The sequence below is a fragment of the Pezoporus wallicus genome, unplaced genomic scaffold (assembly GCF_028554395.1).
Source record: "Pezoporus wallicus isolate ANWC-B61680 ecotype Strahan unplaced genomic scaffold, APGP_CSIRO_Pwel_v1 contig_5785, whole genome shotgun sequence".
Classification (NCBI taxonomy): domain Eukaryota; kingdom Metazoa; phylum Chordata; class Aves; order Psittaciformes; family Psittacidae; genus Pezoporus; species Pezoporus wallicus.
Window position 1 is genome coordinate 6,714,614 of NW_026641150.1, and position 27,535 is coordinate 6,742,148.

General features: G+C 39.4%; 1 protein-coding gene across 12 annotated transcripts in view; it reads left to right on the forward strand.

Annotated features, from left to right (window-relative positions):
* INPP4A (inositol polyphosphate-4-phosphatase type I A) overlaps positions 1 to 27,535 on the forward strand; it is an 89,977-nt gene that overhangs the window by 18,611 nt on the left and 43,831 nt on the right. For all 12 annotated transcript variants that reach the window (XM_057422203.1, XM_057422208.1, XM_057422209.1 and 9 more), the window contains exons 3-8: positions 20,817 to 20,874; positions 23,267 to 23,485; positions 24,292 to 24,336; positions 25,741 to 25,859; positions 25,974 to 26,090; positions 27,077 to 27,156. In XM_057422203.1, the coding sequence (XP_057278186.1) occupies positions 23,380 to 23,485; positions 24,292 to 24,336; positions 25,741 to 25,859; positions 25,974 to 26,090; positions 27,077 to 27,156 (467 nt within the window). In that variant the 5' untranslated portion in view covers positions 20,817 to 20,874; positions 23,267 to 23,379. The remainder of the gene's footprint in view (positions 1 to 20,816; positions 20,875 to 23,266; positions 23,486 to 24,291; positions 24,337 to 25,740; positions 25,860 to 25,973; positions 26,091 to 27,076; positions 27,157 to 27,535) is intronic.

Here is a 27,535-nt window from a genome sequence, read left to right on the forward strand (position 1 = left end):
TTTTTTCATATGTTTGGCAATCTGAGAGAGACAAAAGTGCTAAAGCAACATGAAGAGTTAAAAAAAGGATCTTGCATCCTATCAGACAGTTTTCTTGAACTGAATAGCGTATGATAAATACACTAAAAGGATAGTGTACTTAGGTTATAGGATAAAGGATTAAAAAGGATAACTTTTTAAAAGCCTTTCCATTTTATTAAGAAAATCATTCCTTATCGAAAAAAGCTTTCCAGTTGTAGCATATGAGTTGCAAAGTCTACACTAACAGTTCGTAAATATAAGAAATTGTACTGAATATTGGGAATCTAAGGTACTATGCAGCTCTTCAAGAGGCTTGTGTAACAGAATTCCCAGAAGCATTGCAGATTCGCACTGGGATTTCCCATATCAAGTTAAACAAGGACCATAGCTATATCTTGCTGTACTTGTGATTTTGGGGTCTTGGGAGCTTTCAAGACGTCTTGAGTATTCTACTCATAATTTCATAAATTTCATATAACTTTTTGTAATCTCAGGAGAAGCATCCAGTTTTTCCATCTTGTATTTTAAAAGCATTCAGACTTTCTGGCTGTCAGAGTGACTTTTTAGGTTGCTATACTGGGAATTCCCAAATTGGGAATTTCTTAAAGGTAATTTTTTTTTTAATGTAATTAAAATATGGATCCATTACTAAGAATTCTTAGAGGATTTTTATTACTTTATACTATTGAATGTTATATGTACAGTTATCTAAAGAAATGGAAAATGTGATCTAGGCAACTTCAAGTTTGTTAATTTGACCTTAATAACATTAGGAATTTTTTTTAAGGAATGAATAATTAAAGACATGGAAGTTGAGTGCAAGGAGAATGAAACGCAAACTATTTTGCTAAGATAGGTCATGTCAGACTGACCTAGTATCTTTTCTTCTAATACGAAAGTAGGTTTTCTAGAAAAAGAAAGGTGATGCTAGATCTGGTCTCTCTGGATTCTGCTGAACCATTTAACAAGGTATTGTATTAAAATTACTGTTCAAGGTGGAGGAAGATAGGTTAGTGTAAGAACTCGAAACTCATGCAAAGAACTGGCACAAGGGGAGAAAACAGGAGGTAGATAAGTGTGCTGAATTATTTTTGGGAGTTGACTTGTTTAGTTTTCTTGAGGCTTTTTTGATTTTTAGTCCATTTTGTTGTCATGTTGTATTGAAATCGGGCTGTTGAAACTTCCTGATGGAAGTTTCATCTGCATGATGAGGAGGAGGATGTTAATTTCCAGTACATGATTTTAAATGGAATGGCTGTACAATTAATTGTACTATTAGGTAATACTAAAGGGATGGAATTCAACACAGCAATGTGTCAGGCCACACACACTGGCAGGAATTCAGTTACTGAGTTTAACCTTGGTCTCAAAATTAGCAGTCTAAGTAAGCTCTTATATAATGAGTACCAAGAGGCAGATTTTTAATTAGGCACCCAACTCCTACTTCTGTGTTGGCTGTTAACAGAGCTTAGGCACCTGACTCTGGCATCTGTGCTGAATGCCTGAAATTGGATGGTGCTACAGCTTCAGCTTAGGAAGTAATGCAACAACTTTTCCTATGAAGAGGGAGTTCAGCAGTGGATTCTTTGCAGGAGAAAGGCCTGTGTGAGGGTAAGTGGGTTCAAGTTTGTCTCTAGTCTGTCAGTTTGATACCATCGTGAAAATGATGGATGGGATCCAGGGAAGTATCAGGAGAGGTATTTCCACTTGAGGGAGGGCACTTCAGCTGGGTGCATCTGGGCTGGGGCCTGATCTGGCATAAGTGTGCAACACTTTTTTGCGATATCCAAGAAACTTTAGCACAGTACGTAACAGATGCAGAGAACAGCTGCAGCTATGATCAGAAAACTGAAGTTACAAGGGGAGTTTTGAGACAGCTGTTTTGGATATGTCCATAAGACTAACAAAATGGGAAATAAAATTGCTGCAGCTATGCTGTTGGAGTCATGGGGAGCCTCGGAACATGGTTGATATCAGCTAGGTGATAGCTAATGAACAGGATGTCTGTAGTCCATCAGAAGCCTAACAAAAGTCTGCATGTAACAATGTGGTATTGTAGGAAGGTTGTGATACACAAATAGAAGTATCCAGATATATGATTTAGAGGTGACATGAACTGAATATATGGCACTTCTTAGTGATTGCAGTTTGTGTGTGTACCTAGCATATGGATAAAATATTTAACCAACATAGAAATGCATGGTGATAATCCCACTGAGAGAAAAGCTTGCTCTGGAGTTGAAATTGTGGTTGAAGATACTAAAATTGCGGTTGAAGATACCTGATGTGCCTGTAGTGACAAATGACAAGTGAAATAGTTACAGTCAGTGACAGCCCTTGCCCCAGATATTTTCTTAGTTTGACAAATGCTGAAATTTGTAACTGTCTGTTAGTGAAGAACTGCACTTTGCCTAGATGCTGGTTTGGCCCAATACCAGGTTCAATAAGGAGCTGAATTCTTTGAGTAGGGGTAAGTAATGTGTTTGCTGCTTTGCTGGAAATCCTGAGTTGCTCATAGTGGCTTCATCAGCTATTAAGACACTGATAGGTCATTCTTTAGCAGAATTCTCCATAAAATAACAGGCGGAGGACACCACAGTAGGAAACCTTTTTAATGTGCTTCTGGCAATGCTATGTAAGTTCTCTAGTTATTTGTTTATTAGTAAGTGCTTAGCCTATGTTTCTGAGGTTTTTAAGTGCCTAGAAGAGTATCAGGAGATAATAGTATAGCTTCTCTTTTTTTTTTCTGCTTCCTAATTAATTATTACATAATGGTACTAAGTTGTTCTGTGATAAACACAATTGTGTGATGATCTCACAATCCTTACTTGGAAAATTGCCACAGTAAAGAAAAAACACTGATTATGAACTGAATTGTCAATAGTTTGGAAGGGGGGTGTTCTGTTGCACACAGTGCTTTAAATGACAGTCTGAGAGCATGTATGGCAGGAGGGGGGACTGAGAATATAAGAGTGAAAATGTGCGAGTGCTTTTTCAGGTTTATGTATTAGAGACATGGTCAACTCCCTTAGATTTAGTCTGTCCCAGTTTAGGTTTGGCCTTCTTTCTGTGTTCTAGGTTTTATTTAGCTTCAAGTCATGCTTTTCTGGCTAGTAAAGAGGGATTTTAATTTGCAAATCTGTCTAAGCCTCTTTGCAAGAGGTAACACTTGGAACATCTCAGGCCTGCATGGCTGTCACTTACAAGGATGCCTAGAAAAAGTGGAAGAATTATCACTTGAAGAGGTCTGTGGAGGAGAAAAGATGATCAGGTCTGAGGGACTTCCACCTCTAAGTTTCAGAAAAAAGGTATCTCTCCAAATGAGGAGAACAAAGAAATAGAGAAATTTCTTGCAAACCTTTCCTTCCCATCACAATTCTTTAGGAAAGTTGGGAAGTGTGTGGGTGAAATAAGCATCAGTGAGGAGACAAACAAGGTTTGGAATACTTCCCTGATCTGCCCAAGCACTGTTGTAGATCATTATTAAACATGAGATGTTGGAATCAAATTTAACCCTGTTTCATAGGCTCTTAAGATAGCTGTTTACAAGTCAGAAAAAATTACCTTTTGAAGTTTCTTATCCCTCCCTACTCAGTTCTAACTAGTTGCCTATTGTGCTTAAGTGCAGTTCAGTGTAGTGAATCCCATCTGAAGGTTATACACCTTCCTTAACCTTTTCATAGCATAGTGGTTAGTCAAGATAAACACTGTCCTTGTGGTTTGGTCATGTGAATTCTTAAACAGTAATAAATATTTTCGTACAATTAAATAGGGTCTATGTGAGCTCTGTCTCTGCCAAACTGTATGCAGTACAAGAGAGAAGGTTGTTTCAACTTATTTGGATCTTTCTGGCTTGCTGCTTTTAATTGTATGTGTTCTGTTTGGATAGATTGTATGCTATAAAACCTAAAAATAAAACGTACCAAGGTATTTTGGGTGTTTGTAGGCAGGCACATATAATATTAATTTGTTCTGGAAATGTATTTATGCTAATTTTGCTTTGAAACAAAAAGTACATCAGTTTGGGAATATTTCTGTTCAAGATTGTTCTATAATTTCCATACTAAAAACCCATGCAGCTCCTGCTTGACTTTAACCCTAGAAGTGTCTAGAACACAAAGATGAGAGTCTAAAAGATGTATCATGGCTCAGGTGCTTGTGAGAGCTTACTCTCCTTGAAAGCATTTAAAAAATAAGCTGTCTGAAATTGTATTTTATTGTTGACTTTTTGCCCATGTTAGCATGAGCAAAGAAAGAAGAAGAATAATGAAGTGCTGCTCAGCTGTTAACACCAAGCTATTTTTAGGCAGATATTTGAACATTGATCTGGTGTTTCTAAAAAAAGAAGACATTTTCACTTGGTGGTGACTTTCCTTTAGGCAAACCTGTTGTGATTTGTGGTAAGGTGATTTTTGGAGCTGCCTCAGGTGGATGCCAAATATTCTCAAATGTTCTAAGTGGAGGTGCAAAATAAAAATGTTGTGTGGAGGAGAACCTTGCTGTGTAAACCTACAGGTTTCATGTAGTATCCTGGAAGCATCTTGTATAGTGGGATCAATGGGCTGAGGCCAATTGTATGAAGTTCAACAAGACAAAGTGCCAGGTCCTGCACTTGGGTCACAACAACCCCATGAAATGCTACAGGCTTGGGGAAGAGCGGCTGGAAAGCTGCTGGGCAGAAATGGACCTGAGGATTCTGATTGACAGCTGCTGAACGTGAGCCAGCTTGTGCCAAGGCAGCTAAGACCAATGGCAACTATCAGCAGTAGTGTGGCCAGCAGGACAATGGATGTCATCATCCCCCTGTACTCAGCACTGATGAGGCCACACCTCAAATTCTGTGTTCAGTTGTGAGCCCCTCACTACAAGAAAGACTTTGGGGTGCTGGAGCATGTCCAAAGAAGGCAATGAAGCTGGTGAAGGGTTTGGAGCACAGCTCCCATGAGGAGTGGCTGAGGGAACTGGGGTTTAGTCTGAAGAAGGCTCATGGGGGGATGTTACCACTCTCTACAACTACCTGAAAGGAGGTTTTAGCAAGGTAGGTGTTGGTCTCTTCTGCCAAGTATCAAGCAATAGGATAGGAGGAAATGGCCTGAAGTTGCTCCAGGGGAGGTTTAGATTGGGTATTAGGAAAAACTTCTTCACTGAAAGGGTTTTCAAGCATTGGAATAGGCTGCCCAGAGAAATGGTGGAGTCGTCATCCCTGTAGACGTGGTGCTTAGAGACCTGGTTTAGTGGTGGGCTTGGCAGCTGTTGGTTAACGGTTGATGATCTGAAAGGTCTTTTCTAACACAATTCTATGATTTCTACTGCTTCAGCTGGAATTTTCATTCCAGAAACTTGAAGATCTCCACCTTGAGATGTTACTTGTTATTCAGCTGCCACTCTCATGTTTATTAATCCCATTCCATAAGGTGACCTAGGAGTCATTTTTAATAAACATGCCTGTTAATACAGTCAGTACCTTAGTCTTAAGGAAATACTGCTAGCACTATGTGAAGAAGGCCTGACTGTAGAAGCTGAACTGTTTGAACTAAGGCACCAGCTATGACTTCTATCGATGGTGGGAGGAGAAGCAGCTGATGTGAGCTATCTTTTGTTGGTTTTCCTTTTTTAAAGGTCTTCATTTGCTCTAAGGTGTGGTGTTATGATCTTGTCTTCAGTCTAGAGAGAGGGGGAACTTTTTTTCTAGATAAATGGGCACAGAAACTAAAGGAAAACATTCCTAAAACATTTTTCCAACGTTATTTCTTAAGTGACTGGGAATCCCTGTATATTAGAGCCCAGGTTAATACAGAAACTCTATGATCTGACTATGAATATTAATAACCTTTGGGAAATTAAAAATGTAACACCTTCCTTACAAAGATAAAGTAACAGCATTGCAAAAGAAGACTTAAAAGCAAGTTGAAAGCAGGTTGTGATTAGAATATCATGGTAATAATCTGCTGGTAATGGGAATACAGAAAAGATGGTAAATAATCAGACTCCGTTCTTTTTGGCTCAGTTACATATTCTGCAGCAAAAGACAATTTTTGATGCTATCTTCCTTCTATCCACTGTTACTGGGAGAGGAATCTTTTGCTTTCTAATTATGTGTGTATATATATTAGTTTGGTTTGATGAAATTTTTCTTTGTGATTTTTTTAAATTTTAGCAGAAAAGCCATGAATATTTTCACATGCCAGTTTATGCAGATTTAAGCTTGGCATAGAATTGCAGTTATTTATCAATGTCAGTGATTTTGATGTTTTCATTGTTAGTGAAAGAAAAGTGTTATCACTGTTTTTTCTTCGTTAATGTTTTATAGTTCCTAGGCTATAGAAATAACAAGTAGGTAAAAAGCGAAATGAGGGGGATTTTAAATCTTTTGAACAATAAGTAGGAAATAATGCAAAATGTTCTAAGTGAAGCAATGTACTGTCAAAGAGATGAGTTCTTTGCTAGTTATGGGAGAGCTCTTCAACAGCATTCTTAAATGGCAGTTGAAGAGAAATTCTGAAAAAAAAAAGCATTTTGTAAACATTTCAGATATATGTAACAGCAATAGCTTGAAAGGTAGCACTTAATTTCTGGATAACAACCTCTAGTACTTTCTGGTTTACCTCCCTGATATTTCTCTATGAGTCAGCTTTGAAATCCATATACTATAACAGAAGAAAGCCTTTTCTATTTTGGGTTCAGAAATATGACAAATCAGCTTTGTTTTTTATGGTGCCTGTTGGTGCATTTTATCCACAGACAAACAACGGGTTATATGTGTTAACCCATTCACTTTGGTGGGTTAAGTAATAAAGAGCCCTGGCACAGAGTCTTTTATTTCTTTGAGAAGGAAAGTTGGGAGAGCAATGCTTTCAGGTAGTATTCGTTGTGGAAAGAGGAAAAATGGAAAGGACAAGTTCTTGAGGACTGTTTTTTCAGGAAGGCACTGCTGGAGCAAAAGTCATTTGGGGAGCACTGGTTATAGATCCCATGGACAAAACAGATGCCCAGAGCATTGGGAATGAGTGGCCTTAAGTGACTGTATTTTACCATATATGTTTGTTGATAATTATTCAGCTTTACAGAGAAATGCATTTGGTGGTACTGCAGATAATAACTGAGAGCTTGGATATCTTGCTTTGCAATGAAGAGGCAAGCACAGACAAAAGATTTCTCATTATTTTTCTTTAAGTCTTAAAGCAGCTTGTAACTTTCCCAGAACAGCTCCAGTCATCTGGAGCTGCTCTTCTGGATTGTGTTTAAAAACTGTTCTTTTTCCCCTTCCCCAGGAGCACTAGTAAGTACCAATAAGTACTTGGCATCCATTACAAGGCATCTTTCATTAGACTAGACAAAATCAGTATGCTAAATAGGAGCCTTACAGAATAGGAAAGATCCCTTCTATGTCCAGCTGCATCCATCACTACAGAGACAGCACTGGCATATTGTAGCTTAGTGTTTTGGCTTTGAAACCATATAGCACAAAAGGACTAAGATATCTTCTGTCCTGAGGTCATTTTCCATATTAGTGGTCAAAAAGGAAACTCTGAACACGAGAGCTGAAAAGACTGTGATTGTAAAGGTGCCTGAAAAATAGACAGAGCAATTACCACATGATCACAGCTTTCCCAGAACTGAAGAGAAGTTTGTAGGATTTTTTCACTATTGACTCCCAGAATCTGATTTGTAATCTTAGCAAACTGAAGAGTGCTTTTATAATATGACAAAACACATTAGGAAAATCTGTTTGGGTAAGTTTTCGCAACTCTGTACCCACTTACGGAGGAGTGACCTGGGGGTTGTCACTGGGGAGGAAATTAATATGTTTTAACACTAGTTATTTGGATGTCACTGATGTCCACTCCCAGACAATGTAATTTTATCTACAGTTGTAAAACATACAGCTGTAGTTTCATGATGGTTGATGAGAAAATGAACATGAGCTGGCTTCGCTGTGTGCTTGCAGCCCAGAAAGCCAACTGTATCCTGGGATGCATCAAAAGCAGCGTGACCAGCAGGTCGAAGGAGGTGATCCTGCACCCTCTACTCTGCTCTCGTGAGGCCTCACTTGGAGTATTGTGTTCAGTTCTGGTGTTCTCAACATAAAATGGACACAGAACTGCTGAAACAAGTCCAGAGAAGGGCCATGAGGATGATCAGGGGACTGGAGCACATCCCATATTGAAGACAGGCTGAGAAAGTTGGGGCTGTTCAGCCTGGAGAAGAGAAGGCTGTGTGGAGACCTCATAACAGCCTTCCAGTATCTGAAGGGGGGCTATAGGAATGTTGGGGGTGGACTCTTCATTAAGGACTGTAGTGATAGGGCAAGGGGTAACGGGTTAAAACTTAAACAGGGAAAGTTTAGATTGGATATAAGGAGGAAGTTCTTTACTGTGAGGGTGGTGAGGCACTGGAATGTGTTGCCCAGGGAAGTTGTGAATATTCCATCCCTGGCAGTGTTCAGGGCCAGGTTGGACAGAGCCATGGTTTAGTGTGAGGTGTCCCTGCCCATGGCAGGGGAGGTTGGAACTAAATGATCTTAAGGTCCTTTCCCACCCTAACTATTCTATGATTTTATGGCACTTGCCTTTGTGCCAGCTTAACTGCAAGCAAACCTGCCCATTTGTGCAGTGTTTATACTTTTAAAATGGAACTGTTGATAAATATATAAACTTCTGCATCTTCTACCTGACTGTACCATCAAACTTCTTTACCTTCTCACCTCTGGATCTCTGAAAACACTCATCCATTTGTAAGATTAGAGTTTACAGTTCCAGTCATTTAAATTAGCTGAACTACTTGTGGGGCTTTGGTCGTAGAAAAACTTGTAGTACAGCAGAAGTGTAGAAAACAGTATTTTTGTGGCTTTCACAGTTTACATTGTGAACTGCATACCTGAGGTTGTCTAACAGTCAAATAATTTCACAGCCATGATAATGATGTGATTTGATAGCTTGTTGCATGTGGAGTTCTCCTTAAAGTCTGGTGCTGTATTACCACAGAGCCATCCCTTGGATACTCAGCCTCAGAGCTGTTCAAAATGAAACAGTTAACAAAGTGCTTGCTGAATGCACACTAATACCACTGTTCCTGCATCACCCTTTAGTAGCCTGAGTTTTCATGGGAATGTGACACTGTTGTTGCTTCAGTATTAAAAGATCCACAAGGCTTGGATTGAGTGCTAGCCTCCTGCATTTCAGCCAGTGGTCCTTGCCTTCATTCCCCATAGGTAATGCCAGACTCTGATTTTATTCGGGTTAGCAAATTGCTTGTTTGGGTTTTTTGGAAGTGTATACCTTATAAAGCGCTATTGTCCTGTAGGGTTTCAGCTATAGTTTGGTTTTATTTAATTTGTTGAAAAATGTTTTGTTTTTTTTCTTCGTTGGATAAAGATGTTATTAATAGACTTTCCATTTTTAGAACTGGAGAATGCCCAGAAAGTCTTTTGCTCTCACTTTCTGAATACAAATTTACTTCTAAATTGAGACCAAACATGGAAGAATGTAGACTCTTAGGTGAATAATTTGTGTAGTTCTGAGCAGACGGAAACAACATAAAACCAGGAAAAAAAAAAAAAAGAATTAGTCCTGACTATCATTGCTGTTTGGTTCTTTCAGTGCTCAAGTTAGTGTTTTCAAATTGTCCATGAACTATGCAAATATGTTGGTGGGAAGTGACTGAGGAAAGCAAGCCTACGATCAGTAGCTTTAAATTAGCTTGTACCAAAGGGTTCTTCCACTGAGAAATTTTCAGGGAGTTTTCAAATCAGAAAAGGTTAAAAGCTATTGATATGAGAGTTTAATAATGTTCCATTTATTTTTGACATAGTTCTAGCTTGTTTCACTTCAAACACTTTAAAAAATTAGTTGTATGACATTTACTGTTTTAAAATAACTATTTTACAAAGATGCATTACACTGATGCCTCTGATTCACAGTGATTCACTGTGGGCAGGTGATCATTTTATGTCTTCAGTGGAAGCAAGTTGTGCTTGGAGCATAGATGTTATCCCAGTGATCACAAACTGTCCTGACAATGTTATGTCTAGCTCTTGTTCTTGTGTCTTTAGTCTACAAAAATTGTCTAAATGTCTAATAACTTCTGCATGACCTGAAAAAGCTGGAAACACTAAAATTAGTGCTCCCCACTGTTCGAAAATTTATCTCCTAAAACACTGGATGACAACAGCATCTGCCTGGTACATGTAAGCAGTGGAGAATGACGCTAAATTCCACATCTCTGCTGTTACACCCAAAATATTTTTATGTGCAAATATGAAACACAATTTATATCTAAAGGCAAGAAGTTGTTGTTATTATAATTAAAGTATTTACCGTTTAATCCAGGAGTCATTGCTCATTGAAATCTAATATACAGGAAAAGAAAGAATGCTTCTGTACAGGGGGAGGTCTCAGTAGATAACAATACAGTTAAAATCGTTGAACACACAAAGTGTCTACCTCTTTATCGTGCTGTAATGCACACTCTTCCCCAGCTCCTTTAGGTCCTGAGGTGATTTCATGCTGGTGGTGGGGATGTGAAGGTGTTTTAGCAATTGTCAGTATCTAAAGGACCTTAGATGCTGATAGGAGGTATATGAAGTTCCTTTTTACAAGGACATACAGTGATAGGACAAGGCGGAATGACTACAGTGAAAGAGGGTAGCTTTAGATTAGGTATTAGGAGGAAATTCTTTACTGTCAGAGTGGTGAGGCACTGACACAGGTTGCCGAGAGAAGTTGTGGCTGCCCCATCCCTGGCATTGTTCAAGGCCGGGTTGGACGGGGCTTTGAGCAGCCTGGTCTAGTGGAAGGTGTCTCTACTCATGCAAGGGCGGTTTGGACTAGATGAGCTTTGAAGGTCCTTTCCAACTCAAACTACTCTATGATTCTATGTTGATAGTTTCTTCTTCTTAACTCTAGGACTCACTTGGGATCATTTACATGCTTGCTAACATTTTAAACTTGGCTCTTTCTTCATTGGTTTGCAGCTCAATGTTACATCCAAATTTACTAAATGTGGTACCTTACATACATGTTAGATACTATTTATTTGTTCTGTTATTATCCCTAAATTAAGTTTTGTCCACCTCAAGTCTTCAATTCTTTAGTTAACTATGGGTGAGCTGTCTCTGTCAACTCTGTACGTGATCTTCCTTTAGCCTATGCTTGTATTCCTCTCTATTCTGTGTCTCCAGTTCTTAAGGTCTCTGCTATCATACCAGGCCTGTATTTTTCTACACTGCATTATTGTGTTAGAGTTGTAAAATGATGGGTGGTTCCATACAGAGATAAACAAAAGTAAAAACCATTTAGCCACAGACATCTGGGCAGTTAGAAAAATTGTTACAACTAAATCAAGTTTAATTGCAGGCTAAAACAAAGTTACAGGCAGATAGAGAAAAGTTCAGGCAAAGCAAGCCTGAAAAGCCTAAGTCCTCAGGGTTTGCAAACTCCACTACAAGGCTTATGGCCAGTAGTCACTAGTGTTGGCAATATGGTATTACAGAACTATAAGGTACCAGTGAAGCAAGGGCCCATGATGAGTTCTGGTAACACTTTAGCTGTCATCTTACCACCGTCCGTTAAATATAGAGGTCTGGGTGTGTATGCCCAGCTCAGAAGGTTCCTAGGTGCTTGTGAGCTGAATCTAGGAGTACAAAACCTGGAGATGCCTCACAAAATACCAGTACTGCTCATTATACTCTTTTTCTCAGACTAGCTCTGCCTGTTGTCATAGAGGACTCTAGGCTTGAGTAACATTTTTGCTCCAACCCAGTCTTCATCTTTAGGTTTTGATCCCTCCGTTTTGCTAGAAGGCAGTGGATGTAGAAATGTGTGCCCACACTGAGATGCAGTTCAGTATCTTAGTTTAACCTGTTGCTGAAAGTGGCATTGATGAGATAGTGGACTATAAACTTGTGTGCCTGAAAAGAAGGTACACTTTCTCATCTGGGCTGGAAGAGCAAGATGGGTAGTTGTGGGCAGAAATATAATCTCTGCTGCCTTGCTTTGGAGGTTTGACTACTGAGGTAGGCAGCATACTTATGAATTTCTGATAAGGGGTGGTGGGAGGCACCAGGAGTTAATGGGAGAAGTTGGCATCACTGTTGCTTGCCTTCAGCATGCAAAAATTGAGAGTCAAATATATCAGTCATGAGAGTGAGTTAGTCATGAACTTCAAGAACAGAAAGTAATTTGGGATGCATCCTTCACATTTTCAACCTTTTCTATATCCATGCAAAATTTGCTCTTAAAAAAAGTGAGATTCAGATAAACTTGGCCTGTAGTAATACACCAGTTTTATGAAGCATGCTAGTGCTTGGAGAATTGACAAAACACTGACATTTAAGCTCATAGTTTTGTGCCCTGAGTGCTGCAAAGAACTCAGCACTAATATATGCCCTTTGGCCTTGCATAGCATTTATATCTTTTTGTGATTGTTGCTACCATCCCTGCAGCAGTTGTTATTTTTAGAAATAAACTTTTGAAGCCCACTAAACTATGTCAGTTCTAAAGACTGATCACTATTAGTGCAGTACAAACAAACCAGTAGATTGTAGTTGCAGGTATTTGAAAACTTTTTAAAAGCCCTGGGCTCCAGAAATCCATGGCCATGCCCTATAGGAATCTTAATTTTTCTCTGGATTTTGGACTGAAATGTCTGTTACATTTGGTCTGTTAGCAGATGAGAGTGAAAGAAAACAAGTTGTTATAATGGAATGAAATGTTGCACACCACAGCTACACAAATAATTGCTACCTTTTCTGTCTGAACAGGCCCCTTTAACCTGTAATATGTTAAACTAAGGACTAATGAACTTTCTAAGTAAGTACCCACAGTATTTCTTTTTGTCCACAGATGTTCATTTATCATCTCATTTTACACATTAAACCAATCAGAGTAGTAGAAATACCTTTAGTTACTCTTTCCAAAGTTATTTTATCTTTGTCTTTTATGTCTTAGAGCTAGGATCATAATATCTACGGCAAGGCATTTATTTTGTAATAGCTTCTTTCTTCAGTCACACCTCAACAAAGAATATAGTATTTCAGTGAGGTTGAGGGTCAAAGCTGGGGAGCTTCATGAGAATTTTCACAAGTAGAGGACAGTTGTTGAAATATGATACTCTAATAGAAAGCTGCCAATTGTGCATTGGAGAATGATTTATAATCAAATCTGTAGAAAAAGTTCAGCAATATTTGGCCTTATTTCCTCTTATGAGGTCACTTCAAAGACACGTGAGACACTTATGATCTATTTTTTGTAGGTCATGTACTTTATTTATTCCAGTTTTGTGCCACTGATTTAGGTCTTTTAAATTCCACATTCAAATATGACAAGTTTCAATGTATTTTCCGGTATGTTTTCAAATAACCCATGTCTGTCAATACTGTAATCTTTCTTGCATGCTGTGTTTTGGTAGCTCTGCTACAAGTTAAGAATCCATTTGGTAAATGATGCTGTAGTGGTAGGACAAGGGGTAATGGGTTTAAACTTAAACAGCGGATGTTCAGGATACATATAAGGAAGTTCTTCACTGTGAGGGTTCTGAGGCACTGCAACAGGTTGCCCAAAGAAGTGGTAAATGCGCCATCCCTGGCAGTGTTCAAGGCCAGGTTGTACAGTCTTGGGCGACATGGTCTAGAGTGAGGTGTCCCTGCCCATGGCAGGGGGGGTTGGAATTATGTCCTTTCCAGCCCTAACCATTCTATGATTCTGTGATTGTCAGGCCCTATTATCAACAGTTCAGTTTATACTTCATGTGGACTTTGCTTTTTACAAGTGTGGTGAAATGTACCTTCCCTCACAATTAAGTTTATTCCTTGTTGGTTTCTCTGAACTCTTAACCTGTCTTTTCTGAAGAGCATCAGTCGTGGTCTTCCTTGTGACCTTCAATGGACAGATGGTGACACTGTGAAAAATTACTTTTTAATGTTTTCTGGCTTTGTTGGGAAATGAAATTGTGGCTTCCTTTTCTGAAAGAGAGGTGTCTGCAGCAGTTCCTTGCCTATAGCAGAAGCACTTGGGCAAATTGGTGTATCTCAGACACTGACACTTGGTTTCCTACTTCCCTTTCTTGTTGGCCTTGATCAGAATCCAGCTGCTGTAAGTGTCTTGTAAAGGACAGAGGGGGTGTATATGTACTTGTGTGTGCATGTGGGAGGGGGGTATTGGGTGCAGGGAAGAACTGGGACAGCAGACATGCATCCATCAACCCAGAGTGCACCTGCTGCATTGGGCAATGCAAACACAGGGTAGCATAGTCCCTTTAGTCATCCCTGAGTCTGCTCTTGCTCCTTCCCAGTGCTTGTGCTCCTGAATTTTTGAATGTATAAATGTTTTTGAGTATATAAAGGCTGCATCTTGCTCAAGACCCACTCAGAAATAGTTTTATTTCTTCTTTCAGTGTCTGTCTTGAAGCATAGCTGATGGCTGGCAGGTGAAGAGCAATGTCTTTTGCTCTGTTTAGTCTTGAGTCCTACCACTTCTTGAGAAGCAGCTTAGCAATTCATCCTTCCTCAAACCCAGTAGCCCTACTCCCTTTTGGCTGTCATCTTGGCTCACATCTGCCCTTTTTCTTGCTGGTGGAGAACCTTTTGTGAAACTCCATAGTTTCTCCTCACAACTTGGGCAAGAAAGCAAACCAACTGTTGGGGGTCTTTGGCCCAGATCCTAGGAATCTGGACAGGGTTTTCTGGATGGGTTTGAGGTCTTTGACAGGGCCAGCAAAGTGGGGTCTGCATGCTGTCTAAATAAGATTGTCAAGGAAAACACTTTCAGAAACTGGCAAGACACTGGTGCAGCACACACACGCATACATACCCCCATTGTATCTTACAGGGTGATGTTACTGTTAACTCACAGGGTAGGACTGGCATGAAAAAGGATTCCTTTCACTGGGACAGTTGTCCCACCAAGGCATTGAAATGGGAGCAGTAGGAAGCATAGACTATTGTTGCCCTGTGTGGTGCTGGATTCTTATGCTGCCAGCATCCCACCACTTGTTTACATGACTCCAGAAAGGAATCCAGGAAAGAGCCTTGCAGTCAGCATCTTGGCCTGCAACAACCCCCTCTCCCATTGATTAGAAAGATCAGGGTAAACACACAGATCATTTTAAATGAAAACAGCACAAAGGGATCAGATATCTGGAACCAAAAAATTATTTCATTTGAAAAGACATCTGGTTTTGCGGCCATTAGACATAGCTTAGGCATGTATTGTGTAAGGAAAAGAAATGTATAAATCAGGAATACACACACAAAACACAGTTCAGGAATACAAAATGATGGAGAAATATGCATCTTTTTTAGCAAGTTTATATTATAGTGTAATATATAGTGTAAAATGTAGTGCTGCCTAAATCATGGTAATATTTATTTTAAATTTTCTAAATACTTGACACAGTTTCATTTTCTGAGTCAGTTACGTCTTGTTGGAAACATGTATGTTAGAGAAAGAATTCACTCATTTCTCACTCGTCCTTGGATGCTGTTCCGTATTTTAAAAATACGGATTTTAGATAAACATTTTAAACAGTAAGCATGGGAATCACAGCAAGCCAGACCAGTGCCACATAAAAATGAAGAGTGCTTGGGAGATTTTCCCATTGTGCCTGTTACACAATGGAGCATTCCTTCTGTGTGGGAAAGTGTAGTGTCAGGAAAGTAAATAAATGTTTAGACTGTGACCCTGGAGCACAGTCCTGTTGCACAGGTGAGGCACAATGGTTCTGGAGCATTATGATCCCATCAAACACTTAGAAGACAGTGCTGACAGTAGCCTGTGATTCCAATAATTCCCTAGGCTTTTTGTTGTAATCCAAGCTTGACCAAAACTTCTGATTACAGATACAGTGAACCTGAAACTATTCAGTGCTTTTATCCCTCTGTGTCTTCTGTGGTCCCGCTCTCTCATTGCCTGTATGTTGCAGGATATTTTACTGCCATCTGTCTGTAACCAACAGTAGTATGTGTGCCTGAGTCATCTCCATTTCAGATCATAAACTGTTTGGGGTTTTTTTGTCATTTTGTTTTGTTTTTTTTTTCTACCTTTGTTCTTCTACCCCAGCCCTTCCTGCAGCAAGAGGAGCTCAGAGATAGGGTTAAGCTCTTTGTTTTTCTGGTTAGAGCAATGCTCTTTCTGCACTGTGAGCATCATGGTTATGATGAAAGACTGCTTGACAAGAGGCAGGCTGTAGGACTGTGTTCAAAGGGCCATCAAATTCAGAAATGTGTTTCCAGTCCAAAGTCCTCAACAGAAAATGTGTCCCCTGCCCTCATGGGCTTTTCCATGTCTGTATAGGCAGTGTAAGGACCTCGGGTCACGAGGAAGGTCAACCCATGCACAGGAAACTTCACCTCAATGTACCCAGCATGTGTCTTGTGAAGAGGGTAAAGATTAATCGAGGATAAAGACCATTTGTAAGCTGTTTCAGTTTCTGTTGGTAAAACAACAGAGGAGGCTGAGAGGGTTGGACTTCAAACTGCTCTCATTTTTCATGGCACTGTGTTGTGCTCAACTTGATGAAAGCTGTTGTACAAAGTGAAACAGAGCTGTGCATTATCCTTTTTAGTCAGCAAATGTGTGTTACAAATGCTCACTTCCACCTGTGGGTGTACATATTTTTGCACTCATAGGAGGAGTACAGGAGAAATAGAAGTGTTGTGATGACAAATGAATTTAAAACAATGTCTCATTAAGTAAAGAATGCTAATTCTATTTCAGTTGTGAATATAGACAAATAGTCTTAATTTGCACAAAGAACTAAGTGGCCTAGATTACCGTTTTCTATTAAAAGTACTCAAATGTATTAAAGAGATAAAATTAGGTTTTTAGATTAATTGAGTTTGCTAAAGTTCATAGCAGGAAAGGATAAAAAAAGTGTGTGACTTACACGTTTTTCTGTAAGGGAGAGGGTAGACAGGAAAGCAAAGAGAAAGCAAGCTACTTTCTGTTGCTGAAATGACCTTTTATCTAAGTATCACTGAAAGGTTGCATTTGGATATTTCCATGCTGCACAAATACATTCATTGTGTCTTGTGGTAGCTTATTTCGTTTTCTTGTGGAAGACTTTTCCCTGTTCTTACTGTGGTTACCCACTTGCTCAGGATACGCAGGAGGGCTTCGGAGAGTGGCAAGAAGGCTCTTTAGGGCAAACTTATTTTTTTGTCCTTTGTAATCAAGATTATGGTCCTTGGGAGAGGGAGACATTAAGCCAGCTTGTGAGGGGAACTTAGACTTAAGGAGTAGACTGAGAGGGGGAAATACAGGCTCTTTGCTGACACACTAGCACCTGTCCAAGTATGTTTTTGGAGGGGAAGTAGTTTCAGTGGGAGGCAAAGATCTGTATTAGATGCTGGCACCACTTGCTTTTGACTTCCCAAACGGCATGGTAAGGGATATGTCCTAGATCATGGAGTGACTGGAGTGAAACTTTGCTGTCAGCCTATGGATCTGCAGTAAACACAGCCTGTGTTGCTGTCCCCTTGAGTCTGGTTGGAGGGAAGAATCTTACTCAAGCTATTTGTGCTGGTTTTGACCGGGATAGAGTTAATTAAGGGCTGAACCCAGCACTGATGACACAGGGATGTTTCCATTATTGCTGAGCAGTGTTACATAGAGTCAAGGTCTTTTCTGCTCCTCACACCACCCCACCAGCAAGTGGGCTGCTGGTACACAACGAGCTGGGAGGGGACAGCCAGGACAGCTGACCCAAGGACCAAAGGTATTTCCCACACCATGTGGCATCATGCTCAGCCCATAAAGCTGGGGGAAGAAGAAGGAAGCAGGGAACATTCAGAATGATGGCATTTGGCTTTCCAAGTAACTGTTAAGCATGACAGAGACCTGCTTTCCTGGAGGTGGCTGAACTCCTGCCTGCTGATGGGAAGTGGTGAATTAATTCCTTGTTTTGCTTTACGTATTAAACTGATTTTTATCACAAGCCACGTGTTTTCTCACTTTTACCTGTCTGATTTTCTCTTCCATCCCACCAGAGGGGAGTGAGTGAGCAGCTCCGTGGGGCTTGGTTGCCTGCTGGGGTTAAACCAGGGCAGTGTCAAGCTCATGGCTCTGAGCTTTGCTGCTGTTGTGATCTGTGTGAGATTCAGGACATTCAGTCTCTCATTAAATGAGATAGAAAAGTGAAGTGCTTCTGACACTGTGAAAAAAAGAAGAAAGCTCTTAATTGGTGTCAGTCTTAGCAGGCTTTCGCTGGAACTTAAGTCATTTGAGCTGATGTTCTGCCCTTGAGCTGCCTCTTCAGCCATGAGTGATAGGATTGACCCAGACATTCACTTCAGACCCTGAAGTATGTTTAATAAAGTTCCTTGCATTTTCTTTGAAATTGCTGTTGGAGATGGAATGCTGGAATTGCTGGAAGATTGGTCTTGAGCCAACATGGCGAATCTTGTTTCACTACCGAGGTTTTCTGTGGTTGGAGGTAAAAATTTGTAAGGTTCAGAGAGTGAACCTTACAGTCCAGTGAGTCCTGAGAGTGGTAAAACTAACTGCAGTTCAGTAAGTATCTCACAACTACTTTTTCCACTCTGTCTTGGAGGTGATGGTGAACTTGTAGTAGGATTGTATCCCCATTTTTAAAGAAGCATTAAAGAGGCTTCCACACTCTCCCGTTCTCTTACTCTCTTCATATAGATGTATCAGTAACATTTAGTATTCTGCTGCTGTGGCATTTTCTGCTTTGGCATGCCTCTTTGCTGGATCAAATGCTATGAGCCTAGAGCAGTGTGGCGATAGGAAAGTCTTAAAGTAGACTTTGATTTAGTCTATAATTGGAGTAGCCTCTTTCTCCTGCTTATTGATGTGTAAATTGGAAAAATCTTGTTTCTTACGGTTGTAAAATGAGTGTCAAAAAAGTGGGTGTTGACGTGAAAAAAGGTTTGATCTCACTTGACATGTTTGTTTCAAGGAGTAGTTTGGTAGGAAACTTGTTTCTTCCAAGAAGGGAACAGACCAAAGAGAACAGAGATAAGGAGAATATTAGCTGGTACTTATATACAACCTAATCATTAAGGGATTATTTTGGGCCTGCAATGATAATCGTGTTTGCTTGAGATTTTTTAAGCAGTCAGAGTGAGACCAAACATCTGAAACTTTCAGGCCTGTAGGATGTGAGGCCATGCAGCTGAGCAGTGACATTTGCTTTGCATGGCAAACCGCCAGGACTGAAAGCAGCAGGCCAGAAGTGGCATCTGATGAAGATTTTTTCTTCTGATTATTAGCTTTTGTGCTAATAGAGCACCCAATAAATATTTACATAATAGAAGGGAGTCTTGTTCAGAAGCCTTTTCTGCACAATGAAAGTGACCATTGGGGGTCAATAGCAGCTATTCATACTTCAGTTGAAGCCACAGTTGAAACCTGGGCTTGCAGCAAAACTTCATGAGGTGCAAAGTTGCACACATTGCCAACATCCACTGTCTGCAGTATTAGTAAGGGCAAAGCCGAAGTCTATGTGTCAATGTATCATTCCATCTTCAGGATAGGGTTTGTTTGGACATGAATTACATCAGCCTTTGGGATTGCTGGCTGTGGAACTGGAGCCAGTGTTTGGTACCATCTAAGGGAGCTATCCGGTATGTTAATACTACCTTTCTTTTGGTAGGAATCCTACCTCCACCTATTATAAAGTTGTAATTGTTGAAATGGTTGTAATTCAAAAGAGTGGTCAGAGCACCTGTTGGTTGGGTCATGTCAGTTTATGCAGTGAACAGAGGGAAGTCACCCCTGCCTGAACTGGCAGAACTGTGTGAGGGATCCAGTTTGCGCAGCTGCAGCATCAGGCCTAACCTAGTCACCTAAATGCTTTCTATAGTTAGAGAGAGGAGGAGAGGTACTTTCTTGTGGTGATTCATTCCACCTACCTTGGAAAACAGTGACTCATTTTCTGGAAGTGCCTATGTCTCACCATTGACTATTTAGAGACCCTGGGCAGTGAGCTGAGATCAGATACCTGCCTCCTGTGCAGTTTAGGTGAGATTAAAGACCTTTCTGTAAGTGATAAGAGTTTAGACCTATGTTCTGAAGTAGTCTTGGGTAATTGGTAGGGCTGGTGATTAAATTAAAAAGCTCAGACTGGACTTCCTCATCTCTTTTATTGTAGTAGGGCATACATGGGAGGTCTTAAAAGGTGTATCCTATTAATGTATATGTACTTGAATGAGATGGTACTACTAGAAATTCCAAACCTTCAGTTAACCCATAGCAGATTTAAAAATAATTCACTTTTCCTGTGTGATTATTGGTAGCTGTTCAGAGAAGCCTACCTCACATAGTAATTTCACTCAATGGAGAGAAAGCCCTACATCTTCATCTCTTGGACTTCTGTGGTTTGACACAGGATCTTTTCTCCTGACAGTGGTTATAACTCTTCCAAGCAGCAAAATTTTGTACGTCTAACTGTAGAAAAGCAAGCGTAGTAACAAGTCTCATACTCAAGATATCATATACTTTCCTTTTTCTTAATAGCACCAAGCCTTTCAGTAAGCATGTTAACATACGTTTCTTACAGCTATTCTATTCATTCACCAAATGCTGACCTGAAGACCTTTTTAGCATAACCTTATTTCTTTGTGCTCTTGCTCTGACTGGCTGTTGCTATGATTAGTGAGGTTCAGCAGAGGATCATACTCTTTTTGTTTTTTCATTTTCAGTAAACATTAACGTGAGAGCTATTAATCAGAAGTTAACTTTACAGTTAATCTAAAAATGATACCTGCCTGTTTGTTGTGATTTATGCTCTATGAAAATATTTATTATTTATACTTATTATTTTGTTAATTATTTTAGATGTGGACTTAAGTGATGATACACAAATTCCCTCCACACATGAGGAAAAGAGCCCTCTGTGAGTATGATCAGTGTAAGCTAAAAATTATCATTAGGCGATAAATTAGTATTGCAATTTAAATGAATAGTTGAGAACTTAGCCTTGAAAATTTATTATGCTCAGTAATACTTAAATAAAAATAGTTTCAAAGCAAATACCTGACCCTATGTTAACTTCTCAAGGATTTACCCTTTTTAAGGTTGTCAGCAACTGCAGATATTTTAGTGTCTGTATGAACTCTAACCTAACTGCTCTCTGACCTGTACCTATGTGAACTGTTAGTTCTTTATTCTTTAATTAAGGTATCTGTAGGATTTGGGGGAAGGAGCTATAGCATCCTGTCTAAATTTCTGAAAGCACCTTCTGTAGGTATTCTGTTTCATTAGTCTTCTGTTTTATTAGGTTAGGTTTAATGGGCTTGCAAACCATGAAACACTACATTACCTAAAGAAAAAAACAAGGAAAACCAACTGCTGAAAGAAGAAAAAATAATTAGGAAAATGGAAAGACTTGGAAACTGGCAAATAATTTTGATGGAAGTTTTATTTGACCAAATCTTAGGACATTCAGTACTATTTGTGAAAGACCAGTGGCTCACTAGCCATTTAACCACTTGAGAGAGATTGAACTTCGGAACAACCAGGTTGGCCAGAGGCATTATAGCCAGTGTCTAAAATCAACTGGACACAGTCCTGAGCAACTTGCTCTAGGTGATGCTGCTTTTGAGCTGGGGACTTGGATTAGATGAACTCCAGAGATCCCTTCCAAGCTCAGCTGTTCTGTAATTATGTATGAATTTGAAAACTGCCTGCTTTAATTTTTGTCTGTCATTAATTATATCTGTAAGCAGAGTGTTGTTTTGTATGCTGTCACTGAGTTTCAAATCTTTTAGGGATGGGATGTTCAGAGCTGTCAATTTCTGCTTCTTCCACTCAAGAGTTCTCTCTTTTCCTATTTGGAATTGGCTTACGACATTATACTGTATAAAGCTGAGTTGAATCACCAAGGCAAATTATTTGTTCTGACTGGCAACAGACTGACCTATCTAGTGGATGCAGCTGAAATTCCTTCCTCCCTGCAATGAGTTTGCCATTTAAATCTCATTCCTAAGCTCATGTAGATGACCAGGGTTGTGTTTAGTTCAGTTGTCAGAGGTGCTTAATTTGCATCTGAATTTCAGATGTCCAGTGAACCAGTGCTAGTTAAGAAGATGCTTGAGTTCCTGTGGGGAGAGGAAGATTCTTTTCAAATCCTCCAGAGGGAGATGCTGACTAGTTAAATTCAGAGATTTAAGTTAGGCAGCTTGAGTGTTCCTTTGGAGGGCTTCAGTTTTGAAACACCCATTTTAAACACAAGTAAAAGCTAGGTGCTTTATTTAATTAGAATGCATCTTGCCCATTGTTAGGTCCATCAACCTGAAAGGAAAAGAAATACGCTCCCATTATGCAGCATGGTTCAAATATTGTAAAATAAATGAGGGGCTCCTGTGAAGGTACTAGTCACTGTATTACTGCCTTTCAGGTTTATCAGATTTTACTCCTAGTCTCACTTCCTAAATGAATGGAGTTTGTCATAATAGTATGAAATGAATACTAAAGTTCCGTAACTGCAATGCTAGTGTGGCTGTCAGAAGGAAGATTCAAATTTATCAGCCAAACCAAAAGCACTGCATATAACAATGTAATAAAATTTGTTATATGCTTTGTGTTTCTTTGCTACCATAACATTTCACTTTATAGGAATTGTGAAGGGAAGAGCAGCTGTCATGGATGTCTGTAAAGCAGTAAAGTTTAGGGTGAAGGAAAATCACAGCCGCTGCCATGTGCCACATCAGCAGGCATCCCTTTTTACTTTCCATCGCCATCCCAGAATTTCAGCCTTGTTCTGACCCAGTAGGTTTTATTTATAGTTTTCAACATCCCTACATGGCAGTAGAGCCTGGAACAACACAGTGTGTGGAAACTAACAACATTTCCTGCCCTTTTATTCTGCATTCTGCTGACCCATTGTCCCTTTGTCCTTATCCCTTGTCCTACCTCTGCAGACAGAGGCCCCATCTGATGAATTTACTTGTGTTCCCTGGTGATTATGAAAACCAGGAAACTTCATTAAGGATGGTTTAATAACTTAGACAAAGGAGAAGAGCAGCTGGTCTGTTAACGAGTCTCTCAACCCCCATTCTCTGACAGAAGAGCCTTTCTTGTATGTGGTACAGTCTTCAACAATTTGCAGTAAAATGCTACAGATGTACAGCTCATGCAAATTGAGTTACTGTGCATTTAATCTGCCTTGAGCATTTTATTTCAATGACCTGAGGCAATTTTATGGCCCTAGGTTTGCTGCTGTTAGAAAACCAGTAGCTGATAGTGGCCTAAAATTTTGGCGTGTTTTTTCTCTCTTTATTGCTTAGTGTGGTAATGTTAGAGGAATAGCAATTGGAGACGGCCTGCTGCACTCTGCTACTCTGTAAGACAAATATCAGTAAAGCCAAGTGGCAAGAAGAGAAGGGTTCTTCATGACAAAATGACAGCAAGAGAACACAGTCCCCGCCATGGTGCAAAATCACGCACTGTGCAACGGGCCTCCACCATTGATGTCACCTCTGACATGCTAGGCCTTTCTCTGGCAGGTATGTACCTTCTTGTCAGCTATTGCTCTGTTGCTCCTTTCAGAATTCTACCCTGTACTAACTTTGGGTTTTTTCTTTTAATCCCTGAAGATTTAGATATAGTTGGTTAGCCGGAGGGAATTATAATAAATTAAAAAATCTTAAACTTACCTTTTTTAAAATAGACAAAACATTAAAATTTGAGAGGGGAGAAAAAAAGAAATTAAGCTAGATTTTGTGCAGTTATGTTTATCAGTCAAAAATAAGAAACAGGAAGACAAAACAATGAAAGAATGCCAAGGTCTAGGAAGAGTCTTGGTAACCTCCTTGTCTGACATGGTATAAAATTTTCAAGAGAGTTGAGGGAGCTGAGAATTTTCTCCCTTTTATGGTGAGTAAATTACGATTTGTAACCCCCAGAGGCCTTCATTGGTTAGTGAGAGAGACTTTTCCCTATTTACTGATCACAGAGGAGATGTAGCTGATTTAGTAATTTGGAGTAAATTGTGGCTCAGACAGTAAGTGGCTTTAATCCTGTTGTTTTTTACTGACCTTCAGCATGTTATAGTCCCATATTCCAAATGAATAGTTCTACATATTTTAACATGTTTTATAAAATGAGATCATCTCAGGTTTCTCAGATAATTTTTAAATACCAGAGATTAGCTAATAAGTATTTTAAATACCAGTCATGGCTCATTCAATTAAAAATACAGTCTTTTTTCCTATAAAATTGAATTTCTTTCTCTGCATGACTGCAACTTCAGGAAAGGTTTCACATGACAGCAGTGTTTGGCTAATCTTGTGTTAATTTTTCTGATTTACAGGAAACATTCAGGATCCAGATGAGCCGATTTTAGAGTTCAGTTTAGGTAGGCTTAGTGATTTTTATGCTAATTTTGGTGATACATGCTATTGAGTATGTGTGTGGTTTTGTAGTTGTTGATTTTGAAGCGCTTTTCATATAGTAAGGATTGAAACTTTGATTTTTATGGAAATGTGGTACAGTTTTCTTGCTGCCTGAACAGTATCTTTTGATAAGCAGCCAGCAGTTCTTGGAAGTCTGTAATTAAAACATCTGTCCTATAAAATTTAAACTGTTTGCTATATGAATGTAATTTTTAAATGTTTGGTTTGTTTATGTGAAGGTACTGTGAAGCTGTCTTCAGTCTCAGTATATCAGCACTTCAGAAGATATCTCCCTGTATCAGCCATTTTCCTGTGGCCTTTGTTATCAAGGGATAATTTGACATGCCGAAGTGACCTGATTTCTAAGACGGTTAAATTTGAACAAGAACGTTGTGTATTAACTCACCTCACTTGAAGAATAAGTGAAAAATATTTGCTTCATGAGAATTCAGTCCACATTTTCAAGTGCAGCATGGTTATCTAGGCCTAACAGTGGACTAATGTTTGGAAGGTTATGCTCTTAACAATATGCTTGAAATGAAAAATGAGAACATTTTCTCAGATGTAATAATGTTATGAATCTTAAGAATTAGAGCTGAGTAAGGTACTTTGGATATTTTCAGATAAATTAAAATATTGAGAACTGTGGAGTGGTTAGTGTACATTTAAATATTTTGCTTGCCCAGGTAAATTTCAGAATTAAATTTCTGTACCTAGCTGGTGGTCGGAGAGTCAGACCACATTGTAGTTACCTGTATCTAGCTAGATATAATTTGGCACTGAAGTTTAATATAATCGTCTAGAGTCTCTCCCCGAGATTTTTGGTAGTTATTTGCTACTCACCATAGCCCCTTCACAGCAGTTAAACTCACAATAACATTTTAGAGGAAATAAATTGCTGTCCTTTTACAGTTACAGGCTAGCTTTTCACATAGTAGAGCTGCTTGATCAATGTTTAAGCACTTCTATTGGTTCTCCATGGCAAAATGCCATTTGGTAATGGGCTTAATGGAGCGTGACTTCAAATCAACTACAGCCATGCTCAGGAGATTCCCAGAGGAAAACTTATGTTTGTACGCTGTTCTAATAAGTTGTGCCAGGGGCACGGATAGGCAGGTGTTAGAAGAGAACAAGTTTAAATTACAGCTCTACAGCTTGGAGCCAAACTGATCTGATTGCATGTTTAATGTTTGTATGCACAAAGGTGAGTGACATCTGCATTTACAGTATGGTGGTAGAAAGAATATTAGGCCCTTCATGGGTTTATTGCGCAGGGTGTATAATAAGCTTTTCTGCAAATGTAGAGTCTTACAGCAATATGAAAAAGAGCCTGTATCTAAATTTATTTATTTATTGCATACTTAAAGCTTGCAGTGAGCTCCTGACTCCGTCGCTAGATCGAAAACCAAATAGTTTTGTAGCTGTGAGTGTAACAACACCTCCTCAGGCATTCTGGACGAAGCATGCACAGACAGAAATTATTGAGGTAAGTGGTGAGGTCCTCCTGGATTAGACTTAAAAGTGAAGCTAATGCAGGAAGCATTTCTTCCTAACAAATACCACCTTGCATTAATTTTTGACCTTTTTTTTATGATTACAGGGAACAAGTAATCCTATCTTTCTAAGCAGCATTGCCTTTTTCCAAGACTCTCTTATCAATCAGATGACACAAATCAAACTCTCCGTGTATGACGTCAAAGATAGATCTCAGGGAACAGTAAGTTTTCTTTATTTCATTGCTTGCTGTGTCAGTGTTAAGCAAGGAAATGAGAGGCAAGGAGATAAAACTAGTAGAGTTTGTGGAAGAAAGCAAAATGGTGTAGCAGCACTGATCCTGGAGAAAGCAAGATGTGTAGGGAAAGGAGGGACAAATGCTGCAGCAGAGTGGGGAGCATTGCCAGTATTCTCAAATAAGGCTTGTCTGCAGCAAGTTTGGGGAACACTGATATAAATTAAGAGGTCCTGTCACTTTTTCTCTTATGTTGTGGACCTCTTTACTGAACTAGATAATGAGTGGGATCCAGCACCCCTAACTGAGGCCTCTAACCTGGGGTCGTTGGCCCATGATGAAACAGTCCTTCTGAATAGAGCTACTGAATTCTAGAAATTGCCCTAGCCTGATACCTTAGTGATTTTGTTCAGGGGTAAGATTTGTTTCCTTACTGTGAAAAGTTTAAGTGCCAGCCCTCCCATGTAACTACATGTATCTGGGTGCAACTCAGCCATTTATTTTCAGATTGTTGCCAAAAATACAATTCCAGGCCCCATGTAGGCTTCCATAAGGGCAGGAGAGCTATCCCTCTCTGTACAGTGCTTTCTAGGGAAAAAAGAAGAGGTAAGTTTTTCAGGAGGAGACAGGTCTGGGTCAGAGAAGGACTGTGAATGTAGACCTAGTCAGTCTGAGCCCCGTTCAGTCATTGCTTTCAGCATTCCTGTATTGCTTGGCCTAAACGTATATATTGAAGTAACTCCTCTCAAATCCTAGGGAAAGAAAAATGCTTACTGTCCTCCAGTAGAAAAAGGATTTTTAATAGATTACCACATTTATTACATTTTAAAGTTTTAATTAGTTATGTATGGGCATATGTAATTATATTTTTGTTCTCAGACTTTTGTGCATAATATTTGTATTTTGGGCTTCAGTGCTGTGGACAAAGTCTTTATTCATTGTAAAATAAAATTCTGGTACTCATCTTCTTTCAGATGTATTTGTTGGGTTCTGGGATGTTCACTGTAAAAGAACTTCTTCAGGAGAAGAATCACAGGTTGCACTTAACACTAAGGTTTGTGATATCCTCCTCCATTTAGGAATTAATTCTTAATTCTTGAAAGCATGCTTAAGATGTGATGAAAACTTTGAGATATGAAGAAAACCTTTTGTTTGGTTGGGTTTTTTTAGTTCCAGGCCACTACTACTACTACTACAAAAAAAATATTTTAAATTGCATGATAATCAGAACAAGACCTTTCCAATATGGTGAATAATGTTAGACATTGGTTCTAGTTCTCCAGTTCAAGAAAGTATTCTCAGACCAATTTCATTTTTGTGCATTTCATCCTATCACCTCAGCATATGTGTCCGTGAAGAGTGCAAAATAGACTATTTTTGACTGTGCTGATGTATAAAGAGCCTGTGATGGGAAGAATGAAACCCATTGAAAA